The sequence below is a fragment of the Notolepis coatsorum genome, assembly GCF_963971535.1.
Source record: "Notolepis coatsorum genome assembly, chromosome: 12".
NCBI lineage: Eukaryota > Metazoa > Chordata > Actinopteri > Aulopiformes > Paralepididae > Notolepis > Notolepis coatsorum.
Window position 1 is genome coordinate 9,769,157 of NC_140176.1, and position 27,801 is coordinate 9,796,957.

At 44.5% G+C, this 27,801-nt stretch overlaps 2 protein-coding genes across 3 annotated transcripts in view; one reads left to right on the forward strand and one right to left on the reverse strand.

Annotated features, from left to right (window-relative positions):
• Window positions 1–1,517, reverse strand: part of LOC311237606 (large ribosomal subunit protein uL30-like) — a gene marked incomplete at both ends in the record, with an annotated part of 19,371 nt that extends 17,854 nt beyond the window's left edge. The window contains one exon of the mRNA XM_084325544.1: window positions 1,511–1,517. Coding sequence (XP_084181670.1) covers window positions 1,511–1,517 — 7 coding nt within the window. The remainder of the gene's footprint in view (window positions 1–1,510) is intronic.
• A 9,823-nt stretch (window positions 1,518–11,340) lies between these two features.
• pde7a (phosphodiesterase 7A) overlaps window positions 11,341–27,801 on the forward strand; it is a 60,717-nt gene continuing 44,256 nt past the window's right edge. For both annotated transcript variants that reach the window (XM_084326560.1, XM_084326561.1), the window contains exon 1: window positions 11,341–12,145. In XM_084326560.1, coding sequence (XP_084182686.1) covers window positions 12,008–12,145 — 138 coding nt within the window. In that variant the 5' untranslated portion in view covers window positions 11,341–12,007. The remainder of the gene's footprint in view (window positions 12,146–27,801) is intronic.

Genomic DNA, 27,801 nt, shown 5'->3' on the forward strand with positions numbered 1-27,801 from the left:
ACAACCTACAGAAAACACTCAAACTGGTCACCTTTATGCCTAAATCAGCATTCAAGCACTCTCTTATGAACAACGTAGTGCTTCCTGCAACTGTTTCTCAACCCAGTAACATCCCCAACCCCCCATGTCTGTCATGGTGTCCCTCTCACTGCTATATTGCTCTACTATGCCTCTCTCGCTTGTCTGTCTTAATGCATGGGTGTGCTGCTGTGCTACTCTCTGTTCTCTGTGCTTGTTTCTATTGTTCTGCTTGTTGTCATGAGTAAGTGGAAGATATGCCGCAAATGTTATAACTGTATATTCTTGCTTAACTGGTATATTTGGATGTGTCCCTTTGTCCTTTTTTTTTTTTTTTTTTTTTTTTTTTTACTTTTTAAGATGGTTGTGCTTTTAGTTGGGTTTGTAAAAGTTTGCATTGCGGCTGTCGTTTAGCTACCTATGCTTAAACTGGATTATTTTTCATACCTTCAAGAGGTGTTGTCTCTTCTTGCCAGGCCATCATTGTAAATAAGAATTTAAATAAGAATTTGTTCTTAATTAATTGTCTTTGTTAAATAAAGGTCAAATTAAAGTAATTTTTTGAAGTTCCAGTGAAAATGTTAAAGATCATTCTGGACCTCGACACAGGACTTTTCTATTTTGATTCAAGTGCCAGGTATTTTATTTATTTATTTATTTGATTATTTATTTATTTATTTGTTATTTTGTTGATCCCCCCTGACCTCTCTGTCTGTATTACTGTCACCTGTCACTTCAGTTTGATTATAATTTCTTAGAGGGACCAATTTCATATCCGGTTAGCTTAAAACCAGGGCATCTCATATACATCATCAGTCACATTTCATAGACTTGATATACTTTTTATGGGTTAATCGCAGAGACGAATCGCATCGGCGATCCTACAAAAACAATGCATGCGTGTGTGTTCTGGTGTGTGTGTGTGCTAACCGTGTGTGCTAACCGCTAAACATTGAGGATAATTGCATGCCAATTAAATACCTCTGAACAGGTCCTGCATTATTATTATTATTATTATTATTATTATTATTATATTATTAGGTATACCCTTTTAGGTTTATATAAGTGTATGTACAGCACATTCTCAATACAGGGTGTCCATTATCCACGGTAATATCGAACCTATCCCAGTCAGTCATACCCACATGTTTTAAGAAGTCCAATATTGTCCCTGTACCCACGAAAACAAATCCAGCCTACAGTACCTGAATGACCACCGCCCTGTAGCAGCACTCACCTCCGTAGCTATATGAAGGGTTTCAAGAGGCTGGTCAAGGACTATATCTGCTGTCCTGAGCCCTCTCCTCCCTGTACACACAACTGTGTGGCTGGGTGTCGAGTGTGTGGAGCAGGTGGAGAACAGTGCAAGGAAAACCACCTTCTTCCCTAAATGCCGGAAAGACAGTGATCTGATAGTGGACTTTAGGAGGAAACAGGAGAAGATCTACAACCCGCCCAGGATTAACAGGACTCTAGTGGAGAGTTCGGGTACCTTGCATCTTCGGGCACCTTGGTGTACACACATCTCAGAGGACCTGAGGGTCCTAAAGGGCTGCCCCCTCCCCTGCCTGAAGGACTTGCACAACTCCCGCTGCCTCAACAGAGCAAAAAAAATGTTTTTTTTTATCAAACATTTTTGTTTATTTTTTTTTCCCAACATGAAACAAAACATATATCACAAACAATACAATAATAATACATAAAAAGACTTCCCAAGACAATAACTTAACACCACATGACAAGACAATAACTGATACAGACTGTACAGTGACCATCCTACATGGACACTCGCTCGTTCTCTCCCCCCCCCCCCCACCCACCCAAGGACCTCAACATGAGTCACACTCACATTACATTATTCAGTAAAAAAAAAAAAAAAAAAAAAAAAAAAAAATTCCCAAACGTATATGCGTTCTTTTAACTTTGCCACTGCAGCCAACCAAAAAAAACATTATTAAGGACAGCCCACACCCTGGCTTCCACCTGTTGGACCTGTTGCCATCGGGCAGGCGTTACAGGTGCATCAGAGCCAGAACAAACAGGCTCAGAGACAGTTTCTTCCCCAGAGCCATCACCACCCTGAACTCTAACATGCACCATTAATTCACCCTTCCCCCTCCTCCCACACTGTGCAGCATCCTACCCCTCAAGTGCAATATACACCCACTACCGACTGACACTGTGATTGTTATTTTGTATACTGTTATTTTGTATATTGTTGTTATTTTGTATATTGTATTGTAACATTGTTTTATTGTATAGTATTTTATGTTTCTTGTATAGTATTTTATGTTTCTTGTATAGTATTTTATGTTTCTGTATAGTATTTTATGTTTCTGTATAGTATTTTATGTTTCTTCTATAGTATTTTATGTTTCTTGTATAGTATTTTATGTTTCTTCTATAGTATTTTATGGTTCTGTATAGTAATTTATGTTTCTTCTATAGTGTTTTATGTTTCTGTATAGTAATTTATGTTTCTTCTATAGTGTTTTATGTTTCTTGTATAGTATTTTATGTTTCTTCTATAGTATTTTATGTTTCTGTATAGTAATTTATGTTTCTTCTATAGTGTTTTATGTTTCTTGTATAGTATTTTATGTTTCTTGTATAGTATTTTATGTTTCTTGTATAGTATTTTATGTTTCTTCTATAGTATTTTATGGTTCTGTATAGTAATTTATGTTTCTTCTATAGTGTTTTATGTTTCTGTATAGTAATTTATGTTTCTTCTATAGTGTTTTATGTTTCTTGTATAGTATTTTATGTTTCTTGTATAGTATTTTATGTTTCTGTATAGTAATTTATGTTTCTTCTATAGTGTTTTATGTTTCTTGTATGGTATTTTATGTTTCTTCTATAGTATTTTATGTTTCTGTATAGTAATTTATGTTTCTCTTTTATTACTCAATACTGCACCTTAAGTTAGAGTCACAAATCTCGTTGTATGCAAAATATAATGATAATAAAGTACAATCTAATCTAACATGGACTACACACACATTGACCGCTTGGTGACGAAGGCTTTATCTTCCCAGACGTCTGGGGAGGTTCAGGACGGCCCCCTCCACGTCAACACATCCACCAAAGAGAGCGTCCTGTCGGGGAGTTTCACCGCCTGGTACGGGAACAGCACCGCAAGACCCCGCAGAGAGTGACACCGTCGGCTGAGCGTTAACCAAGGAGGTGAACTCCCCAACCTGCAGGACATCTACACCAGGTGGTGGCCAAGAGAATCATAAAGGATCCCAACCTGCAGGACATCTACACACCAGGTGGTGGCCAAGAGAATCATAAAGGAGCCCAACCTGCAGCACATCTACACCAGGTGGTGGCCAAGAGAATCATAAAGGATCCCAACCTGCAGCACATCTACACCAGGTGGTGGCCAAGAGAATCATAAAGGATCCCAACCTGCAGGACATCTACACACCAGGTGGTGGCCAAGAGAATCATAAAGGAGCCCAACCTGCAGCACATCTACACCAGGTGGTGGCCAAGAGAATCATAAAGGATCCCAACCTGCAGCACATCTACACCAGGTGGTGGCCAAGAGAATCATAAAGGATCCCAACCTGCAGCACATCTACACCAGGTGGTGGCCAAGAGAATCATAAAGGATCCCAACCTGCAGGACATCTACACCAGGTGGTGGCCAAGAGAATCATAAAGGATCCCAACCTGCAGGACATCTACACCAGGTGGTGGCCAAGAGAATCATAAAGGATCCCAACCTGAGCACAATTACTACACCAGGTGGTGGCCAAGAGAATCATAAAGGATCCCAACCTGAGGACATCTACTACACCAGGTGGTGGCCAAGAGAATCATAAAGGATCCCAACCTGAGCACAATTACTACACCAGGTGGTGGCCAAGAGAATCATAAAGGATCCCAACCTGAGCACAATTACTACACCAGGTGGTGGCCAAGAGAATCATAAAGGATCCCAACCTGAGGACATCTACACCAGGTGGTGGCCAAGAGAATCATAAAGGATCCCAACCTGAGCACATCTACTACACCAGGTGGTGGCCAAGAGAATCATAAAGGATCCCAACCTGCAGGACATCTACACCAGGTGGTGGCCAAGAGAATCATAAAGGATCCCAACCTGAGGACACCTACTACACCAGGTGGTGGCCAAGAGAATCATAAAGGATCCCAACCTGAGGACATCTACACCAGGTGGTGGCCAAGAGAATCATAAAGGATCCCAACCTGCAGGACACCTGGTGCCACGGTGCAGGACTAAGGCCAAGAGAATCATAAAGGATCCCAACCTGAGGACTAAGGCCAAGAGAATCATAAAGGATCCCAACCGAACTGCTTCAGTTTGGAGAACTGGCGCAAGGACTTCATGGACTTGCTATCAATGGAACAGGCTGCTCTATCTCTTCAAGAGAGTGACAGGCCCGATGGCCTTCAAGGTCCCCTGAACTTTATTAGATCACTATCTGGAATATGTTTGTGCACTACTGAACCTTTGTAACAACCTTTGTAACACTCTGCAACCCCCCCCCTTGTTGTTGTTGTTGTTGTTGTTGTTGTTATTATTATTATTATTATTATTATTATTATTATTATTATTATTATTATTATTATTATTATTATTTATTATTATTATTATTATTATTATTATTATTATTATTATTATTATTATTATTATTATTATTATTATTATTATTATTATTATTATTATTATTATTATTATTATTATTATTATTATTATTATTATTATTATTATTATTATTATTATTATTATTATTATTTTTTTGACTTAGTTTGTCTTGTCATGTTTGTATTGTCTTGCTTGTGAAAAATAAAAACTTAAAATATGAAAAATGATAAAGGATCCCAACCTGCTAGGCAACAGACTCTTCTCTCTGCTGAGGTCATGAAACGCTATGGCAGCTTTAACCGTCTGTAGGGTGATAGTAAAGGGTTAACATTCTGTAGTGTGGTAGTGAAAGGGTTAAGACCAACACAGAGCTATAACTCCAAAGCCGTCCATATCCTTGATGAGGCCTGTCTGTCTAGTACCTGCACAGTCTCACTGACACCATCATACATCCATCTTTCATTTGCACATCTCCTCAATTGCACATCTCATTGTTTTCACTGCACTTCTTTCCATATTTCCTGTATTTGTATACACCCCCCCCCCCCCCCACATCCCTGATCTTATTTTTAAGATTTTTTTAACTTGTTTATTTATTTTATTTATTATCATTGTTTTTTTTTATGATGCATGCACAGTCTAGGCCGGGAGGCTAACACATACACATATAATGTGAATGTGACAAATAAACGTTGATTTTGACTTTGATTATGACACCTTACATGAGATGCCTGGCTTTTAGGGAGTCCCTTTTCATATCAGGGGGAATCCTATAGGTTGGGATAGCCTGTATTAGACCAAGTATAAGCAGTAGGTGTAACGGTTTTTACTAAAGCCAGGGCCCAGATGCAGCCGGGGTCGTAGCCGGGATCGGGTTCTCAGACAGTCCAGGAGGTTTCATCCAAAACAACTTACAAGTTCTGTACAACAAGTCAGCATGAGGGTTCAACTCTGGCAGCTTAGGGTAAGTGATAATGTTTGTCAAACAATGTTGAACTTGAGTGCTACATTCTTGAGTGTATAGTAGTATAGACATATCATCATGGTAGGTAGTAGTATAGGCACAGTAGATAGACAATTGTAAAGGACAGCAAGGTTAGTGTTTTTATTTATTTATTCTGTATTCATTATTTGATTGAAGAAGTGTACCCTAGCCCTATTTGAGATAATTTGTTCCGTCAGCTGTTGGAATTTTAAATAAGCTTTAGGCTTATAGCTGCTACAGTATACACTTTAACAAATATGTAATCTGTGTTCTTATTTTACACCTGATTGCAGTTTTATGATGATCTATTGTATGTTTTAATGTATTTATGTTTATAAATTATTGGATATTATTTGTTATGTTATGTATATTTGCCATGTGTACTGGTTGTGCTGTGTACTATTACTGTTGCAAACCAAATAGAATCAAATCAAATCAAATCAAATCAAATGTATTTGTAAGGCCCGACAACACACGTTAATGTCCCCATGGGCCGGACACGTCTTCTTTAAACAAGTCAAGAAGAAACATCTCAATAAATCAAGAACAAAACAAAAAGACCATGAAGTCCAAAGAATGTAAAATAAATGAATGCAACACTCCCGGACATACCCCACGCGAAGGTAAGGGAAAAACGCACTAAAACCTAGCAATAGAAGAAAAAAAAGAGAAACCTTAGAAGGGCAGTTCAAGGGGGGATCTCCCTTGAACTGTCGGTGATAGTAGCGTTGCAATAAAACAAAACAATAAAAATTGCCCCTTGGGGATAATAAAGACTATCCAATCCAATCCAATTTCCTACTTACCAATAATGATATTGATCGGTAGAGTCCTTTCTCAGCGCAATCCATGCTATTCCTCACACTTAGCCACAAACTAATGCAAAGGCAATGGGGGTCAAGCTCCTGTCTGTCTGTCTGTCTGTCTGTCTGTCTGTCTGTCTGTCTGTCTGTCTGTCTGTCTGTCTGTCTGCCTGTCTGTCTGTCTGTCTGTCTGTCTGTCTGTCTGTCTGCCTGCCTGCCTGCCTGCCTGTCTGTCTGTCTGTCTGTCTGTCTGTCTGACAGGCTCGCTGAAATCTACTCCACACATTGCACACAAAATAGATTTCAGTGAGCCTCAGTCAGCTTGGAGCTTGACCCGGCTGACTTCCATTCTTCCATTCTACCAGCAGTCAACAACAACAACAACAACAACACTGGTAAGTAGGAATTGAAATATGGCTACTGTAGGGTTCCATAGATCAGAGCAAAGAGCAGAGCTATCCCTGTAAGTTAAAGGAACACCCAGCGGCATGGTGGTGTAGTGGTTAACACTGTTGCCTCACAGCAAGAAGGTCCAGGGTTCGATTCCCGCTTGGGAACCAGGTTTCCATGATGCCAGTTACCTCCCAGGCCTTTCTGTGTGCAGTTTGCATGTCCCCCCCCCCCATAAGAGAAACCCAATGGAAAAACATGCACAACAACAGATTGCTAACACTGTGGCGTCCTTGACAAAGACGGGCAGGAGCACTTGGATTGGTCTGCCGGGCGCGGCTCACGTCGATGCCCTATCTGCTCCCGGCTGCCCATGGTAAGGACGACGGGATGGGTCAAGTGCAGAGACTCAATCGCATTAGGCGACACAAGAAAATTGCATGTGTGTGTTCCTGTGTGTGTGTGTGCCGCCCATCGCATGTGTGTGTCGTTTGCATGCCAAATAAAGACTTCCTAAGTCCTTCCTAGAAAGCTATCTGGCTGCACGTTAGCCTAGCTTAGCACAATGAATGGAAGTGTACAGTGCCTGTTAGCTTAGGCATTGTCCAACTAACGCCTCTCCCGAAGGCTAACCGGCACTGTCCACTTCCATTCATTGTGCTAAGCTAGGCTAACGTGCAGCCAGATAGCTTTCTAGGAAGGACTTAGGAAGTCTTTATTTGGCATGCAAACGACACACACATGCGATGGGCGGCACGGTAAGCTCATTTCCCAAAATGTTGGCGTGTTCCTTTAAACGCAAAAGGCAGATTCTACATTGTAGGCTACATGCCTATTGTTCAATCATGCAATGCAGTGCATAATGTAACAGCTCATCTAAATCTAAACATGATTATATACTTGGGCAACTTCAATGGAGACGGAGAGCCTTCAGGAGAGACAGAGATTGGAACACACCGAGATTATGGAAATTAACTTACCGTCTTCTCCAGAGAGAGACAAGAAGATAGATACCAGTTTCCTCTCTGTGCGTTCAGTAGAAAGCTATCCGGCTGCAAGCTAGCCTAGTTTAGCGCAAATGAATGGAAGCAGATACGGACCAGCTATAGCCTAGAAGATGTTGGCCGAAAACACCTCTCCTGGAGTTTTATGCTAGGTTAGTGGTCCGTATCCGCCTCCATTAATTTGTGCTAAAATAGGCTAGCTTGCAGCTGGATAGCTTTCTACTGAACGCACAGAGAGGAAATTGGTATCTATGGTATCTACCTGAATCTGACTCTGGAGAATATGATAACGCCATAATGTTGGCCTGTTCCTTTAAATGGGACAGAATCCTATACTGTGGATGACATAGGATGATGACATAGGTCCTTAGGGCTTTAAGGAACAAAGACACGAATAAACAATACTCATGGTCATTGGAGAAATTGCACATTGCACAATAATTCATTGCTTCAAACAATTGGCCTTGTGCCTGCAATAGTGTGCAAGAACTGCAACACTTTCCCTGTTATTTCCTATAGGTTATGTTCTCAAACTCTGGTGAGTCCCCAAGTTCCCAAGTACTACTGATTGATTGATTGATTGAAAACTTTATTAACAGATTGCAGAATGGGTACAATACAGTACGGCTCAATACACATAATTGTTAAGGGGATGCAGACCAGAGAAAGACTTTTGTCTTGTTTACATCAGGGTCCTCCATTTTCAATTAATAATGTCATGCAAGGAACTATAGTCATGCAAGGAAGGTAATCACAAGGAGGGTAACTGGAAGAGCCGTCACTCCATCCTATTAACCCTTTCACTACCACACTACAGAAGGTTAATCTTTCACTACCACACTACAGAAGGTTAACCGTCTGTAGTGTGGTAGTGAAAGGGTTAACCGTCTGTAGTGTGCTGTGGTAGTGAAAGGTTAACCGTCTGTAGTGTGGTAGTGAAAGGGTTAACCTTCTGTAGTGTGGTATAGTGAAAGGTTAACCTTCTGTAATAGTGTGGTAGTGAAAGGGTTAACCGTCTGTAATAATAATAATAATAATAATAACTTTATTTGTATAGCACTTTTCATACAGAGGTTGCAGTTCAAAGTGCTTCACAACAGTAAAAAATACAGGCATAAGCGAGCATAAAAAGATAGACAGGTAGAATCACAGTGTTTCACATTAGGATCTAGCATCCCAATAGGCTCTCCGCTTACAGTTTTCAGTAACACAAGTAGTAAAAATAGTTTAAAATGATTCAGTTTAAAAATAGTAAAAAAATTATAAAATAGAACGGACATATAAAATACAGGCATGAGCGAGCATAGCAAGATATGGCAAATCACAGTGTTTCACATTAGGATCTAGCATCCTAATAGGCTCTCTATTCAGTAATACTCCTGTAATTCCCAACATACTTCCCAGTACATATTGCTGTAACTTTAGTGATATTAGATCACAGGGACACGAACCCACACTGTATGTTTAGTGATACTAGATCACAGGGACTCGAACCCACACTGTAACTTTAGTGATACTAGATCACAGGGACTTGAACCCACACTGTAACTTTAGTGATACTAGATCACAGGGACTCGAACCCACACTGTAACTTTAGTGATACTAGATCAGAGGGACTCGAACCCACACTGTAACTTTAGTGATATTAGATCACAGGGACTCGAACCCATACTAAATAGTGGGACCTATTGCATGAACAAATAATCAGTGTTTCACATTTGGATCTAGCAAATAATAAAAATAGTTTAAAATGATTCAGTTTAAAAATAGTCATCAGTAAGAAGTAAAAAGTGCAATAACCAATAACTGTAGTGTGGTAGTGAAAGGGTTAACCGTCTGTAGTGTGGTAGTGAAAGGGTTAACCATCTGTAGTGTGGTAGTGAAAGGGTTAACCGTCTGTAGTGTGGTAGTGAAAGGGTTAACCTTCTGTAGTGTGGTAGTGAAAGGGTTAACCTTCTGCAGTGTGGTTGTGAAAGGGTTAACCTTCTGCAGTGTGCTTGTGAAAGGGTTAACCCTTTGTCGCGTGCCAGTGAAAGGGTTAACCTTCTGCATTGTCACAGTGAAAGTGTTAACCATTTGGTAGTGAAAGGGTTACGTCATATTGTGCAGTTTATTTTAGATTTAAATTTAGACCATTTCGATTAGAGATTAGATTAAAATGTATTGGCATTATATACAGTACAATGAAAATAAGGTTGGCGTCTCTAACCAGAGTGCAAATGTAACAGTAAAGTGCAATAGCAATATACGATGTACAGGTGATTAAACTGTATATAAAATATATAAATACTATTGTACTATGAGTACTACTGAGTAATAGTGCTAATCAGATGTATGAGTCAGAGTTGTAGTATTATTATGTACAGTGATAAATGATAATACAGGTATAATAAAGACATAAGTCATACTGGCCAGCAGCAGCATGACTATAGTAAGAGTAAGGGATATGTACATTATGTGTAAAATGATTATGTGCAGGTACAGACACATGTGGATAAATATGTATACACACAGTAAGAATTCATATTGTCCCCATTTCCAGTACATTTGGTTTGATTGATTGATTGAAAACTTTATTAACAGATTGCAGAATGGGTACAGTACAGCTCAATACATACAATTGTTAAGGGGATGCAGACCAGGGGATTACATCAGGGTCCCCCATTTTCAATTCATCATAACATATATGACATACAGAGATAGACAGTACTGCTACATCCCACAAAACAATCCGGTGCATGTGCCACACACACCCCCCATCTCCTGATTGTACCGGTGAGCCTCCGGTAGTATTAGGCATGGGTTTAATCACCGGCACTGATCGCCGCAGGGCAAGCCCCGCTGTGCAGGAATACCCTGTGTGTGTGTGTGTGTGTGTGTGTGTGTGTGTGTTGTAGGTTCCACCACGCCGTCTGCAAAACGACTGCTCTTATCTGGTGCTCGGGATCGCCCTGTGTGTGTGTGAGCCCCCCCCCCTTGTAGCCACTCACGTGTCTCGTTACAAACCCGTCGCGTACCGTCGTCCAATCACCTCGGGTGTAACATCGGCTCCCTCGTTGCCATTGGACGAGATCAACACGGAGGGGGCGTGTTGGTCGTGTACCAACAGCACCGTCTCCGGCAGGCAGGTGGTGGTGTGTGCGGCGCTTTAAAACCGAGCCGTACAGTAATGTGTTAGGAAGCTAGATAGAAGATAGTTGTAGGGGAAATCAACACACCGTGGTTCATATTTTATTGTTTTTTTTAGCAATTATTTATGTGCCAATGTTTCAGCTCGGCCGGATTCGCAATTATATAGCTGTGAGATGAGCCGTCGGGGGGTTCCCTCTCTCTGTGATCTGGACTAGAGAGACACAACCGCGTCTTTATGCAGCAGCTCTGGAGGAAAGGAGATCATAATTCTACAACATGTTGAATATGTTTCTTCTTCAGAACAGTTGTTTCTGAATGAAAAACCCTCCTGGATCTTTCTTCTTCTAACCACATCCACGTCCATGTTGCAGATCATTTGTTGCAACACATCGGGTTCATGCATTTTCTTTGGGGGGGGGGGGAGAGAGCGGTCGTGCCTTTTGTTTTGATTCGGTTGATCTATGATTATGCAGCATAATCATAATCGTATCACAACGATCGAGCGCGTATAAACGGATTTTTTTCTTCTTTTCTGGACTCAAAATGAGGAAGCGTTTTTATTATTGGGACTCATCATCAGAGAATGGTAAAGCAGGCCTCGTCCGTTTGTTTGTGGGCCCGGGTTTGTCTGATCAAATGAGGAGGAAAGGAGCAACAAACGAGTAAATGAACGCAGTACTACTACTAATGCCAATTGGAATAGAATGGCACCAAACGACAGAGAGAGACGCGCGTATAAAGAGGCGCATCAAACCGAGACGATCTGGACTCAAGTTCTTCTGAGTCGCTCACCATGATGAACACAAACACTTCATCACAGCTCATGCAGAACAACAACGGATTCGTTCCACAACAATAGTGATCATATAATATATCTCAGTACTACGACTTTGCAAGAGAAGCCGATTTTCTTGCATTTATTATTTCCCATCTTTTCTTCTTCTTCTTAGTCCTTTTTGTTTGTTATTCAACTATCCCCCTTTCCCCCCCCCCCCCTCGTTCGATTTTTCTTTTTTCTATCCGGATCCAGTATTTTTTTTGACCGTTCTCTTCAATGGAAGTATGTTACCAGCTGCCGGTGTTGCCTCTGGACAGGCTGGTTCCCAAGCATGTTCTGAGCCGGAGGGGAGCCATTAGTTTCAGCTCCAGCTCGTCCCTGTTCGGAGCCCCTGATCCCAGGCAGCTGTCACAGGTAAATAAAACAAACTGATGGTGTTTCAATCAAACCCCTCTTCTTGTCATTTGACTGTTGTAGTAGGTGCTGGCTATTGCATAGATAGGCCCCCTCATGTTGTACCTGCATGCTTTAAAAGATGTGTGAATGATTCACTAGAATTTTGCAGGTGGTTGATTTCTCCTAAGGGCCCAAAAACACACACACACACACACACACACACACACACACACACACACACACACACAGACTAACCAGTTTGTGCATATAGTCCAAAGATAAGAGGCCTTCTTGACACAGGCTACACTGAAGCCACTGCACTCCAGTCTTGCACAGCTGTCACTTGTGCTACACTTGTCACACAATGAAAGTGTCTCAGAGCCTCACTTTGTTACTATACCTCTTTGGCAAACTGACAGATATAAACGTGAATAATGCATGTTTGAACTCGCCGATATCTCTGTTGCAGAAGACGTTTATTAAGCCACATAGGCCGCCTACGTATGTTCTTCTGAGGTATGATGATGGTGGTGGTGGTGGTGGGGGCAGAGCTGTCTCTATACCACCGGTCTACCACTTCTGCAAGCTGCTGCCCATATCGGGTCTCTGATCGATTGAACGTTTTATCAACAGATTGCAGAATGGGTACAATAAAGTACGGCTCATTGCACACCATTGTTAAGGGGATGCAGACCAGAGAGAGACTTTCGTCTTGTTTACATCAGGGTCCCCCATTTTCAATTCATCGTAACATACATGACATACAGATAGACGGTACTGCTACATCTAGACATTTATGACATACCAGATCTACAAATGTACAGTACTGTCTGTTTGTGTACAAAAAGAGTCTAAAAAGAGAGTGTATACATTTGAGGGGGAAGAAACTGTACATTGGAGGAGGTTGGGTAGGTGGGGTGGGGTAGGGGGGGGGGGGGGGGGTGGACTGTACATTGGAGGTGGTTGGATTTGGACATTTACAGGGGCCAGTTTCGAATGGCAGTCTCCCCGTAGGTGCTCTTTTAGAGAGGTTTTGAAGGTGACATGTTGCCGACGTGTGTTTTTGTTTGGTTTCGGACGTGCGTCGTCCATTTAGCTCTTTATCCAATAGCCTACGTTGCCCTGCACAACCAGTAACTAGCCACCCGAGTGATGTGTGTGTGTGACTGTGTTCTCATCCCTGATCTACAGTCATGTTACATGACTCAGCTTTCAACACAGTTCCCCGACACATTCTTCGAGTGCCTCTGTAATGGCAGAGAGAGAGGAGCACAAAAGGTGCGTGGTGGTGGTGGTGGTGGAAGACTAATGTCTCAGGGGTTACATTCTCCACCCCGGCCCGGGGACACTCCATACAGAACTTCTCACAGCATTGCGTCGTTACATCTCGCAACACATTAACCAAGGCCTAACAAAAATAATGGTTGGTTTCAGGTTGCCGACCGACCCTGCCGATTTAGGTGCGACCCAATATATTTTATGAGTTTTTAAAAAAAAATTATATATTAAAAAAAAAAAAAAAAAAAAATCAGATTTTTTTTTTTATTTTTTTTTTAGAATAAAGTTTCATAGAAATCTTAGTCAAACATTTAGTATTATGGATATTAAACATGCTGGCAGAGTACATGCATCCATGTTGTTGTGAACATTTTAACCCTTTCACTGCCACACGACAGCCGGTTAACCCTTTCACTGTGACAATACAGAAGGTTAGCCCTTTACTATCACACAACCGACGGCGATGCTCCATCATTAGCATCATTAGCTCCGCATCCGCGGAGCTAATGATGCTAATGATGGAGCATCGCCGTCGGTTGTGTGATAGTAAAGGGCTAACCTTCTGTCGTGTGGCAGTGAAAGGGTTAATTAAATAAAGAAATTCCCTATCCATAGTCGCCGTGGGAAAGAATAAAATAAAAAAATAAAATAAAATAAATTCCCTACCTACCCATGGCCAAACTGACAACCAACCTGAAACCAACTATTATTTTTGTTAGAGTCACTGTTGTCGAGTGTGTGTGTGTGTGTGTGACGGCCACTTTGATGGGCACAATCCATTTAGCTCTTTGTCCAACAACGTGCTCCACAAAGCCAGCCATGTGGGCTGCTGCCTGCTCTGCTCTAAAGCCGTCACACAGGAAGGCCAGCCCCCTGCCTGGACACTCAGAGACAGACAGACATGCAGCCCTCTCTCCATAGTACAGCCCTTTCTCTCTCTCTCTCTCTGTCTCTCTGTCTGCCTCTGCCTCTCTCTGTCTCTCTGTCTGCCTCTGTCTGTCTGTCTCTCTGTCTGCCTCTGTCTGTCTGTCTGTCTGTCTGTCTGTCTGCCTGTCTGTCTGTCTGTCTGTCTGTCTCTCTGTCTGCCTCTCTCTGTCTGTCTGTCTGTCTGTCTCTCTCTCTCTCCTCTCTCTCTGTCTGTCTGTCTCTCTCTGTCTGTCTGTCTCTGTCTGTCTGTCTGTCTGTCTCTCTCTGTCTGCCTCTCTCTCTCTCTGTCTGTCTGTCTGTCTGTCTGTCTCTCTCTGTCTCTGTCTCTGTCTCTCTCGGTCTCTGTCTCTCTCTGTCTGTCTGCCTGTCTCTCTTTCTGTCTGCCTCTGTCTCTCTCTCTCTCTCTCTCTCTCTCCTCTCTCTCTCCCTGTCTGCCTCCGTCTCTCTCTCTCTCTGTCTGCCTGTCTCTCTCCCTGTCTGCCTCTCTCTCTCTCTCTCTCTCTCTCTCTCTCTCTCTCTCTGTCTGCCTCTCTCTCTCTCTCTCTCTCTCTCTCTCCGTCAGTCAGAAAGGTCCCCTATGTGGCCCCTGGCTTTGTCTGTGGCCCACAGGATGATTAGCATTCTGTCAGATGTTGGGATAGGTTAGCCAGACAAGTTCAATCCTCAAGCGACCATTATAGCAACGGTTCTTAAAGTGGGGTCCGGGGGCCCATGAGGGGTCCCCAGCTAATTTATGAGTTGTGTGTCATACACACATTTGTCTTGAATTGAATTGTTGAAAGTAAATTTCTCTCAAAAGAATCTCGAGAAGAAATCTCAAAAGAATGTTAATTGAAAATGTACAGTTTTGACTTTTGAAACTGCATCACACGTCCCTTTCAGTCCAGTAGGGTGGAAAGTCAAACACGTGATCTTAATTCTCCATAACTAAGCAGATGATACGGTAATATATATAATATATATTTATTTTATTTAAACATTATTTACCCAGGCAAGCAATTCAGAACAAATTATTATATACAAAAGCAGCCTGTCCAAAAAGCAAAGTCCTTCTGAATACAGTCCATCCCAGCAGGCTTCATCCAACTCCTCCCATCACTCCAGGCCTTTCTGAGGCAGCCTTATGGAAGTAATGCAGGTGAATAATTGTTGGAAACACGGAGCGTTATTCCGTTACCCCGCCATGATCATACATTAGCAGCCGGGCAGCCCTGTTCTGAAGCAGTCCAGTGTGACTGACCCACGGCAGGAGAACCCCCCCCCCCCCACAACCTCAGCAAAGCACCAGAGATCGCACACCCTCTTGTGTACAACACCATTGTTTGTGGGTCATGTTTGCCTGTTTTCTTTCTCTTTTCAAAGGGGTCAGAGTTCATTTTTAATCTCTGGGGCGTGCACTCTCGCCATCGTGCTTCTTTTGTTGTGGAGAAAATGGTTCCCCTCGTAGCTAGCGGGAGGTCTTTGTAGTGGGAAGTGGGGTTCCAGTGGAGCAACGATGATGTGCGTGTCATTTTGTGGAGGGGATTTGTTTTTGAATGGTTCATAAACGACCCAGTAAAGCCAATGTACTACTTTTTAGATGTATTTGGGGAAATTAGCTTACCGTCTTCTCCAGAGAGAGAGACAAGAAGATAGATACCAGTTTCCTCTCTGTGCGTTCAGTAGAAAGCTATCTGGCTGCACGTTAGCCTAGCTTAGCACAATGAATGGAAGCAGATGGTGCCGGTTAGCCTTCGGGAGAGGTGTTAGTTGGACAATGCCTAGGCTAACCGGCACTGTCCGCTTCCATTCATTGTGCTAAGCTAGGCTAACATGCAGCCAGATAACTTTCTACTGAACGCACAGAGAGGAAACTGGTATCTATCTTCTTGTCTCTCTCTGGAGAAGACGGTAAACTATTTTCCCAAAATGTTAGCGTGTTCCTTTTAAAAGTGTGAACCATGGACTGAGAGACGTATACAGGATTTCAAACATGGAAGACCTCGCTGTCACAGTGGTTTTTGCAGCATGAATGTAAGAGAGATGCAGATGCAACACTATCTGGAGTATCTGCAGACCACTGCTATTGACTGATTAGGGCTTTAAAAAGCACAATCAGATTAGGTTGTATAATACACTTTCTTTTACAGCCGGTTGTAGAATTGGTATTTTGGGACCTTTTATTGCTGAGAGTGTGTTGCTTGGTACAAGTGCCAAGTCAACAACGCCATCAAGGACACCCTACACTCATCATGATGTCACTTGTCTGAAAAGCTTCACCCCTTCCGTGTCTGTATTTGTCGTCCACAATAATCTGTATTTGTCGTCAATTGGTTGGATATCTGCAATGGCCTAAAAAAAAAAAAATAAAACCTTATAGTTGAATCCCTATTAAGAGATATCAGTACTACTGACTATGATCTCTCTTTCTCTCTCTCCCTCTCTCTTTTTCTCTCACACACACGGAGACAAAATATGGTTTTGACACAGTCACTCTGCCTTTTGTCAGAGAGCAATGGACCTGTCTCAAACCCTGCCCTCTTTTCTTGATCCTCCAATCACAACTGTCGCTTACCTCGGACAAACCAAGTTTGTCCGAGGTAAGCGACAGCTGTGATTGGAGGATCAAGAAAAGGGGCAGGGTTTGAGACAGGTCCATTACACTCTCCTAAATATTGTGTCTTCCCTCCGTCTCCTCTCAGTCTGACCATAAGGCTGCGCTTGTCCTCCAGTGTCAGCTGTGTTTTTGTGTCTGGTTTCACGGGCCTGTTTGTGTGGTTCCACAGGCCTGTTTTGTCTGTGGTTCCACAGGCCTGTTGTTAGTGGAAGTGGTGCAGGTTCCACAGGGCCTGTTGTTAGTGGAAGTGGTGCAGGTTCCACAGGGCCTGTTGTTAGTGGAAGTGGTGCAGGTTCCACAGGGCCTGTTGTTAGTGGAAGTGGTGCAGGTTCCACAGGGCCTGTTGTTAGTGGAAGTGGTGCAGGTTCCACGGGCCTGTTAGTGGAAGTGGTGCAGGTTCCACAGGCCTGTTGTTAGTGGAAGTGGTGCAGGTTCCACAGGGCCTGTTGTTAGTGGAAGTGGTGCAGGTTCCACAGGCCTGTTGTTAGTGGAAGTGGTGCAGGTTCCACAGGGCCTGTTGTTAGTGGAAGTGGTGCAGGTTCCACAGGCCTGTTAGTGGAAGTGGTGCAGGTTCCACAGGGCCTGTTAGTGGAAGCGGTGCAGGTTCTACAAGGCTTGTTAGTGGAAGTGGTGCAGGTTCCACAGGGCCTGTTAGTGGAAGTGGTGCAGGTTCCACAGGGCCTGTTAGTGGAAGCGGTGCAGGTTCCACAAGGCCTGTTGTTAGTGGAAGTGGTGCAGGTTCCACAGGCCTGTTGTTAGTGGAAGTGGTGCAGGTTCCACAGGGCCTGTTAGTGGAAGCGGTGCAGGTTCTACAAGGCTTGTTAGTGGAAGTGGTGCAGGTTCTACAAGGCTTGTTAGTGGAAGTGGTGCAGGTTCCACAGGGCCTGTTGTTAGTGGAAGTGGTGCAGGTTCCACAGGCCTGTTGTTAGTGGAAGTGGTGCAGGTTCCACAGGCCTGTTGTTAGTTGAAGTGGTGCAGGTTCCACAGGCCTGTTAGTGGAAGTGGTGCAGGTTCCACATGGCCTGTTGTTAGTGGAAGTGGTGCAGGTTCCACAGGCCTGTTGTTAGTGGAAGTGGTGCAGGTTCCACAGGCCTGTTGTTAGTGGAAGTGGTGCAGGTTCCACAGGCCTGTTGTTAGTGGAAGTGGTGCAGGTTCCACAGGCCTGTTAGTGGAAGTGGTGCAGGTTCCACAGGCCTGTTGTTAGTGGAAGTGGTGCAGGTTCCACAGGCCTGTTGTTAGTGGAAGTGGTGCAGGTTCCACAGGCCTGTTGTTAGTGGAAGTGGTGCAGGTTCCACAAGGCCTGTTGTTAGTGGAAGTGGTGCAGGTTCCACAGGGCCTGTTGTTAGTGGAAGTGGTGCAGGTTCCACAGGGCCTGTTAGTGGAAGCGGTGCAGGTTCTACAAGGCTTGTTAGTGGAAGTGGTGCAGGTTCCACAGGGCCTGTTAGTGGAAGTGGTGCAGGTTCCACAGGGCCTGTTAGTGGAAGCGGTGCAGGTTCCACAAGGCCTGTTGTTAGTGGAAGTGGTGCAGGTTCCACAGGCCTGTTGTTAGTGGAAGTGGTGCAGGTTCCACAGGGCCTGTTAGTGGAAGCGGTGCAGGTTCTACAAGGCTTGTTAGTGGAAGTGGTGCAGGTTCTACAAGGCTTGTTAGTGGAAGTGGTGCAGGTTCCACAGGGCCTGTTGTTAGTGGAAGTGGTGCAGGTTCCACAGGCCTGTTGTTAGTGGAAGTGGTGCAGGTTCCACAGGCCTGTTGTTAGTTGAAGTGGTGCAGGTTCCACAGGCCTGTTAGTGGAAGTGGTGCAGGTTCCACATGGCCTGTTGTTAGTGGAAGTGGTGCAGGTTCCACAGGCCTGTTGTTAGTGGAAGTGGTGCAGGTTCCACAGGCCTGTTGTTAGTGGAAGTGGTGCAGGTTCCACAGGCCTGTTGTTAGTGGAAGTGGTGCAGGTTCCACAGGCCTGTTAGTGGAAGTGGTGCAGGTTCCACAGGCCTGTTGTTAGTGGAAGTGGTGCAGGTTCCACAGGCCTGTTGTTAGTGGAAGTGGTGCAGGTTCCACAGGGCCTGTTAGTGGAAGCGGTGCAGGTTCTACAAGGCTTGTTAGTGGAAGTGGTGCAGGTTCTACAAGGCTTGTTAGTGGAAGTGGTGCAGGTTCCACAGGGCCTGTTGTTAGTGGAAGTGGTGCAGGTTCCACAGGCCTGTTGTTAGTGGAAGTGGTGCAGGTTCCACAGGCCTGTTGTTAGTTGAAGTGGTGCAGGTTCCACAGGCCTGTTAGTGGAAGTGGTGCAGGTTCCACATGGCCTGTTGTTAGTGGAAGTGGTGCAGGTTCCACAGGCCTGTTGTTAGTGGAAGTGGTGCAGGTTCCACAGGCCTGTTGTTAGTGGAAGTGGTGCAGGTTCCACAGGCCTGTTGTTAGTGGAAGTGGTGCAGGTTCCACAGGCCTGTTAGTGGAAGTGGTGCAGGTTCCACAGGCCTGTTGTTAGTGGAAGTGGTGCAGGTTCCACAGGCCTGTTGTTAGTGGAAGTGGTGCAGGTTCCACAGGCCTGTTGTTAGTGGAAGTGGTGCAGGTTCCACAGGGCCTGTTGTTAGTGGAAGTGGTGCAGGTTCCACAAGGTCTGTTAGTGGAAGAGGTGCAGGTTCCACAAGGTCTGTTAGTGGAAGTGGTGCAGGTTCCACAGGCCTGTTGTTAGTGGAAGTGGTGCAGGTTCCACAGGCCTGTTGTTAGTGGAAGTGGTGCAGGTTCCACAGGGCCTGTTGTTAGTGGAAGTGGTGCAGGTTCCACAGGGCCTGTTGTTAGTGGAAGTGGTGCAGGTTCCACAGGCCTGCTGTTAGTGGAAGTGGTGCAGGTTCCACAAGGTCTGCTGTTAGTGGAAGTGGTGCAGGTTCCACAAGGTCTGTTGTTAGTGGAAGTGGTGCAGGTTCCACAGGGCCTGTTAGTGGAAGTGGTGCAGGTTCCACAGGGCCTGTTGTTAGTGGAAGTGGTGCAGGTTCCACAGGGCCTGTTGTTAGTGGAAGTGGTGCAGGTTCCACAGGGCCTGTTGTTAGTGGAAGAGGTGCAGGTTCCACAGGCCTGTTAGTGGAAGTGGTGCAGGTTCCACAGGCCTGTTGTTAGTGGAAGTGGTGCAGGTTCCACAGGGCCTGTTGTTAGTGGAAGAGGTGCAGGTTCCACAGGGCCTGTTAGTGGAAGTGGTGCAGGTTCCACAGGGCCTGTTAGTGGAAGTGGTGCAGGTTCCACAGGCCTGTTGTTAGTGGAAGTGGTGCAGGTTCCACAGGCCTGTTGTTAGTGGAAGTGGTGCAGGTTCCACAGGCCTGTTGTTAGTGGAAGTGGTGCAGGTTCCACAGGCCTGTTGTTAGTGGAAGTGGTACAGGTTCCACAGGGCCTGTTGTTAGTGGAAGCGGTGCAGGCCCGGCGTGGCAGAGAGAGAGAGAGAGAGAGAGAGAGAGAGAGAGCGAGGCCGTTAAGCCTGTGCCTGGGCTCTGGGGGCAGTGGTTTGGCCCACCGCCAGACTCGCAGATGGCTAGAGTTTTGGGCTCTTTTCTCTCTGTGGATATCTCGTGCCGCACACACGTACACACACATATACACACACACACAAGTGCACTACTCTCACTCTCTCCGTTTCTCTGTGTCTCTCTCTCTCTCCTCTCTCTGACATTTCCTCTTGTAAACGGAGGACAAGAGAGTAGGGTTTGAGCCCCAGAAGAAGGACGGGTCACTAGTACTCTGTGGTCCCTGGAATGCTTGCGACGACGACGGGGTGGAAATATTCCCCCGAAGAGGCGTATTATATAGCGGACCGGCCGGCCGCCCAGCGCCGGCGTAAAAAAAAATAAATGGCCTCCATTTAGTCGAGCAAGAGTATAGCTTCACTGTTGTTGTTATTGCCATGCATGCATGTTGATAATTCCCTCGGTACAAGCCGGGGGGATGGTCTCCCCCCCCCCCCCCCCCCCCCAACGCAGCCGCCGCGCTCGTACATCGAGACGACGCACAACACACGCAGGTTCTGGGCTTAACGGGAGTAAACTGTAAACATGGCGTGCTCTCACGCCCTACAAGTGAGACTGATTAGATTGGCACACTATGAAAGGACCTGCTGTACGGGACAAGGAGTGGGACACGACGCAGCAATGAATCATGTGGTTCACATCACACACACGCTCACACACACACACACACACACACAGGTTGGTTTTTACTACACTTGCGAGAACATCACTCGCGCAGATGAAAGTGGGAGTACTGGTCTGACTAGAGACCAGCATCGGCTCCTGGCTGACCCCAGGTCAGCCTTCCTCCGACTGTGGGAAGAAGCTCTGTGTGAATATCGGCCGTTGTGTTGAGTTACATTCGCGACTCGCGTCTTAACCCTGGCTCGCCATAACCGGCATGCTCGCTATGTGTGCCCAACCTACAGTCGTCGAAAAAGGCACGCTATATCGAGTCGAGTCATTTATTTATACAGCGGCGCATTTAAAAGCTCAAGAGAGCCGACCAAAGTGCTGTACAGTGACTACAGAATTAAAAACCGTATAGACATTAGTCACACGGTGTAACAGAGGACAATACAACGTGACAAAAGACGGCATGGACACAGTAAATACTAGAGTAGGACCACAAGACACTATAGGAGTATACAACAGACGATCCAGTATGACATACAGGGAGTAGACATGTTGTGACAAAGACTATACAGCCGACAATATAGTAAGACATGATAGGAGACTAGACGATTATGTTATGGGAGTAGGACTATGCAACAGACGGTACGGTAAGACACAGGGAATGACAATAAAGTAACTGGACACACGGTACAGAGTCTGTTCTCACAACACCAGTATGGTAAAACCAGCACACACAAACACTCACACACTCTTTACTAATGCACACAGGCATGTTGGCGTTGAGATAAGATAAGATATTCCTTTATTGGTCCACCCTTGGTGGAAATTCTGGCCTCTGAGCAGCATGGGGGAGGGGAGGTGCAGGTATGGGCAGGGGTAATGGAAGAGAAGATGGAAGGTAGAATGAAAGAATAGAAGTTGGAGGTTCTTAGTTCTTTATTAATATCACTTGAGTCGTGCAGTACAGTGACCATATTCACACGGTGGCCATTTTGCTCTTATGTCATGCTCAGGTTGGGATTCCTTTCCACCTGCACACAAGTCATGACATAAAAGCCAAAATGGCCACTGTGTACTGTGAATATAGTCCAAGTACACACACACACACACATACACACAACTCTTCTGATAAGGCAATGAGATTGACATTTATCCTTTAAAAACCTATTTTTTTTAACTGAGAGAATCAATAAACGGATGCAGGGTATTGATATCGGTCACATGGCGCCGGTAAGGGAGATCAGGACGTTTGCTTCAAGTGTCTTGGAGAAGGTATACTGATCCGGTGTCTGTTCTGTCTTTCAGGTCAAGGTCAATGACAGTCAGTGATCCTAGATCAATGCTTACTTACTGTGAGATGTTCGACACAGACTGCATTATAGTCTGACGTAAGCAGCCTATATAGACACATTACCATATCGTAGGGCCTGTATAGTATTTGTGTATTATATTAATCGATAATTGTAGGTTTACTTAAAATTTATTTTATTATTATTGCATGATGTTTTTCCTTTCCTTTTTTTAAGATGCTTTGGCAACACGGACGTATTTCTTTGTTGAAGGTGAAAGTGAAGCTGTTAAATTGAAAGGCCTGAATATGCGAGAGAGCACCAGACAGACTCATTTCATCTGCAGTTAGATGGGTGTTTCTGGGAAGTTTGAGATAAGGGGAAACTGTGGTCCTTTTTTTATCTTTATTTTTTTTGCGAGAGAGAGAGTCTCTGTTGATCTTAACCGAAGCGATAAGGTTTTATTTTTTTTATTTTTTTGTATGTAGCGCCGTGGGATTGACGTCGTTTCAGGATGTGGTGAGAACGCTGAAGGAGCTGTTGGAGCTTGGTGTTTCACAACCTTCTACAGAAACATTAACCCCTCACGGGCCAGGGCCCAGGGTTAAAGGGACACTTTTGAACTTGAGTTGGTTATTTGTTGAAAGTCCTGTCGGGTTATTTACTGAGGAGTGTCTGTTGCTTCGTCTCCTCCAGACACTTTCTCATGTTGTGGTGAAAAATCTTCTACATTTGGGGCCTTGTTTATCAAAATGTCCTTTTGAACTTATCTGAGATTCCTTCACGTGATCATTTCAAAGAATATTTTATAGACTGATACAAATTACACCCAATTGCATTTATACTTTGGGTAATGATATAATTTTATCACAGAAAACTTTAGAAAAGACATCGAGATGAATTATTAATAAATCGCAACCTTTCCTTGGATTTGGTTGTAAGCGCAACATTTTTACGCAAGAACACTTTATAAATGATGGTGTTTTTAGTAATTTGCATTCTAAATATGCAGCACTATTCGCAGTACGCTAGCCTGTGTCACAATAAGAAATGCTAATAACACTAATATGTCATTTTAGAGCAATTAAAGGACAAACATAGGAGCTTTTCTTCCACACATGGCAAGTGTCTTGTGGAGAAAAATAACCCAACAAAATGTCACAACATCAGCCTATCCTTTAAAGTAGTTGTGAGGTACGTACATATCAGACTATCCTTTTAAAGTACTGTAGTTGTGACGTACATACCGGCCTATCCTTTAAAGTACTCGTGAGGTACATACCGGACTATCCTTTAAAGTACTCGTGAGGTACATACCGGACTATCCTTTAAAGTACTCGTGAGGTACATACCGGACTATCCTTTAAAGTACTCGTGAGGTACATACCGGACTATCCTTTAAAGTACTCGTGAGGTACATACCGGACTATCCTTTAAAGTACTCGTGAGGTACATACCGGACTATCCTTTAAAGTACTCGTGAGGTACATACCGGACTATCCTTTAAAGTACTCGTGAGGTACATACCGGACTATCCTTTAAAGTACTCGTGAGGTACATACCGGACTATCCTTTAAAGTACTCGTGAGGTACGCTTGAATGGCCAGCAGTGGGTCGGAGAGAGTGGCGGCTGTTTATTTGCTCAGGCTTTACTTAAATAGGATGTGGTCTCTATAGTTAATAAACAGGATTCAGACAAAACCTTAAGGTTACATCCTCTCCTCGGAGTCAAATGTTCTCTCTCTCTCTCTTAACCCTTTCACAACCACACACGACAGAAGGTTAACCCTTTCACTGCCACACAACAACAACGGGTTAACCCTTTCACTGCCACGCACTACAGAAGGTTAACCCTTTCACTACCACAAAGTACTACAGACCGGTTAACCGTCTGTAGTGTGGCAGTGAAAGGGTTAAAGGGGGGCCCCCCCCTTATCACATGACCGCTCTGTTTTGTGTGCCGCGGTGTCGAGTGCAATCGGCCGTGAGAATGTGTGTCTCCTCTCCACACATCAACACGCTAACTTGACACGACGACGTCGCTGGGGCCGACCGACCGCGCCGGCTGAATATGTGAACCGTATTTAGGCTCATGGCGCCGGCCCCCGTATTACGAGGGAGAGAGTAATGCAGCTGTTGCGAATCTTGTTTTGTTCCAGCCGCAAGTTTTTTTTTTTTTTTTTTTTTATACTCCTGTGAATTTACTGACATTATGATGAAGTCTCTTGAGGGGTAGATTTGTGAGAAGGAAGTTTCCCCCGTTGTTTTTCTTGTGGTAGAATTTATTCGACCACTGTTCGGTAGCGTTTTCCAATATACCTTTTATCACTGTGGTGTGTACACATAATAATACTATAACACTGTACATGCATCTGATTAGCACTATTTACTCGGTACTCTTTATATGTTTTATATCCAGTTGAATCTCTTGTACATTGTGTATTACTACTATTGTACTAGTGGCACGTCGGCCATGGGGCTGTTTATCTCTCCCCTGCTCCCTCCCATAAGGTTAAAGGAACACGCAGACATTTTGGGAAATTAGCTTACCGTCTTCTCCAGAGAGAGACAAGAAGATAGATACCAGTTTCCTCTCTGTGGGTTCAGTAGAAAGCTATCTGGCTACACGTTAGCCTAGCTTAGCACAATGAATGGAAGCGGACAGTGCCGGGTAGCCTAGGCATCGTCCAACTAACGCCTCTCCCGAAGGCTAACCGGCCATGTCCGCTTCCATTCATTGTGCTAAGCTAGGCTAACGTGCAGCCAGATGGCTTTCTACTGAACGCACAGAGAGAGGAAACTGGTTTATATCTCCTCGTCTCTCTCTGGAGAAGACGGTGAGCTGATATTCCCCAAATGTTGCCGTGTTCCTTTAAGGTTTGGGATCTGGGGAGGTTAAGCCGCCCAGAGAAGCAATTAGAGCCAAGGGATGAAGTCTGAAATGAATGAAATTCCACGGCAGGGTCGCCGCTCTACGAGAGCGTGCAGCGCACCCCCCCCCCGATCCCCCCAGGTCCCGCCCCCCCCCCCCCCCCCCCCCCTCCCGGGCCCCATCCCCCCCCAGGCCCCATCCCCCCAAGGCCCCGCCCCCCCGGGTCCCATCCCCCTCGCCGTAGGGCCGCTGAAAGCACGTTTATACAAGCTGCCTCTAAAACACTCTGTGTGGAGAAGCCTGAAATTACTTTATGACACTTAACTCCTGCTAGTAAAAAAAAAAAAAAAAAAAAAAAGAAAGGGGAAAAAAAGCACTGGTTGCAGATCTGTTATTATTATTATTATTGCCTCACAGTACAGTAGACTGCAGGGACGAGCGATACGGAGGGAAGAGGATCTGTGCCACAATACTTATATGTGCATCACCATTAATGTATCACCATATCCTCTTAATAATGGAAAAATCACACGTTAGATTTAACTCGGTACGATGTTCTCCTCATATCATCGGCGTGTTGTCGGGCTAACATGCAAAATAAACCTAACTATCTTTTAGAAAACATTCTGTGAGTTAATTGGACTTTAATATTGGCTTTCCAGCATTTGTTTATAGATTACAAAATAATGTATCATCACGATTCACTACGATGTCGAAACAAATCTCTAACTATGCGATAGCTGGAGGGATATACATATGGATCCGTTGGCCCCCGGTTGCACTATTCTCTGCACTGTGTGTGGAGAGACGCACCACTGCATATCATGTCTGCCTGTTCTCCTAGGGGGCAGTGGGACACCCCCACCCCCCACCCCCCCCGGGGATAGTGGGACACCCCCCCCCCCCCCCCCCCCTCTCAGGGACTCGCTGGAGCAGAGAGCGCTCTGTGTTTCCATAAAACACTGTTAGCACCAGGTAGACTCAATCTGTGGCTTTGTGTAAGCAGTGGCTGGCTGGTGTGTGTGTATATATACAGTACACACACACACACACACACACACACACACACACACACACACGATGAAATCCTTTGCAGTAAAGTCAAGGTTTACGGCCTCACACTCTCTTACTGGAATGTGTCGTCCCACAGCGCGTACTGCCGCTCTGCAAGAGTCATAACACACCACCACCAGGAAGCTTCCAGTTTATGAACAGTGCTGAGTCCAACTGCTTTAATGTGTGTGTGTGTGTGTGTGTCTGATATGTCAATTTATGTGAGTGTGTGATATATCAGACATTATGTGTGTCATGTCATGAGTTTATTGGAGTGTGTGTGTGTGTCTGCTATATCAAAGTGTGTAGGAGAATGTGTGTGATATGTCAAGAGTTTATATGGGAATGCTGCCATCTTCCTCCTTTGTTCGACCACCACCACGACTGCCTGTGTGATGTGATGACATGTCCTCGGGTAGAATCCTGTTTTTTTTTTATGATGTGCGACATGAGGAAGTCGGGGTTTATCACTGTGGCTAAAACAGGGAAGTGTGTGTGAATGCTGCTGAAGCTACCAGACCGTGGAATTATCATAGGAAAGGCCTTAGACCGACATTTACCAGACTGGAGTACTATAGAGAAGTCCTTTAGACCGACATTTACCAGACTGGAGTACTATAGAGAAGTCCTTTAGACCGACATTACCAGACTGGAGTACTATAGAGAAGTCCTTTAGACCGACATTACCAGACTGGAGTACTATAGAGAAGTCCTTTAGACCGACATTACCAGACTGGAGTACTATAGAGAAGTCCTTTAGACCGACATTACCAGACTGGAGTACTATAGAGAAGTCCTTTAGACCGACATTTACCAGACTGGAGTACTATAGAGAAGTCCTTTAGACCGACATTACCAGACTGGAGTACTATAGAGAAGTCCTTTAGACCGACATTACCAGACTGGAGTACTATAGAGAAGTCCTTTAGACCGACATTACCAGACTGGAGTACTATAGAGAAGTCCTTTAGGCCGACATTACCAGACTGTGGAATACTATAGAAAAGTCCTTTAGACTGACATTACCAGACTGTGGAATACTATAGAAAAGGCCTTAGACCTACATTACCACTGTGGAATACTATAGAAAAGGCCTTTAGACCGACATTACCAGACTGTGGGATACTATAGGAAAGGCCTTTGACCGACATTACCAGCTCAATAACAGTTTAACCAGTGGTCAATGCTGCTTTCACTGCTTTTGAATAGAGGCTCTTCCATCAGACCGTTATGTGATTTGGACACACACACACACACACACACACACACACACACACGCACTCACAGCCATGTTTACGTCACTTGTGGGGACATTCCATTGACTTACATTAATTCCCTAACCTCTTGCCCTAACATTCACCGTAATGACTACATACTGTACCTAACCTCAAAACACCTGCCAATGTTCCCACAGGGATAGAAAAAAATAATCATTAGTTATCAATGATTAGTGAAGGTAATAATAAAACGAGGGTACACGCACACGCACACACACACACACACACACACACGCACAGTATGATTACTTGCATGCGACCCTTAC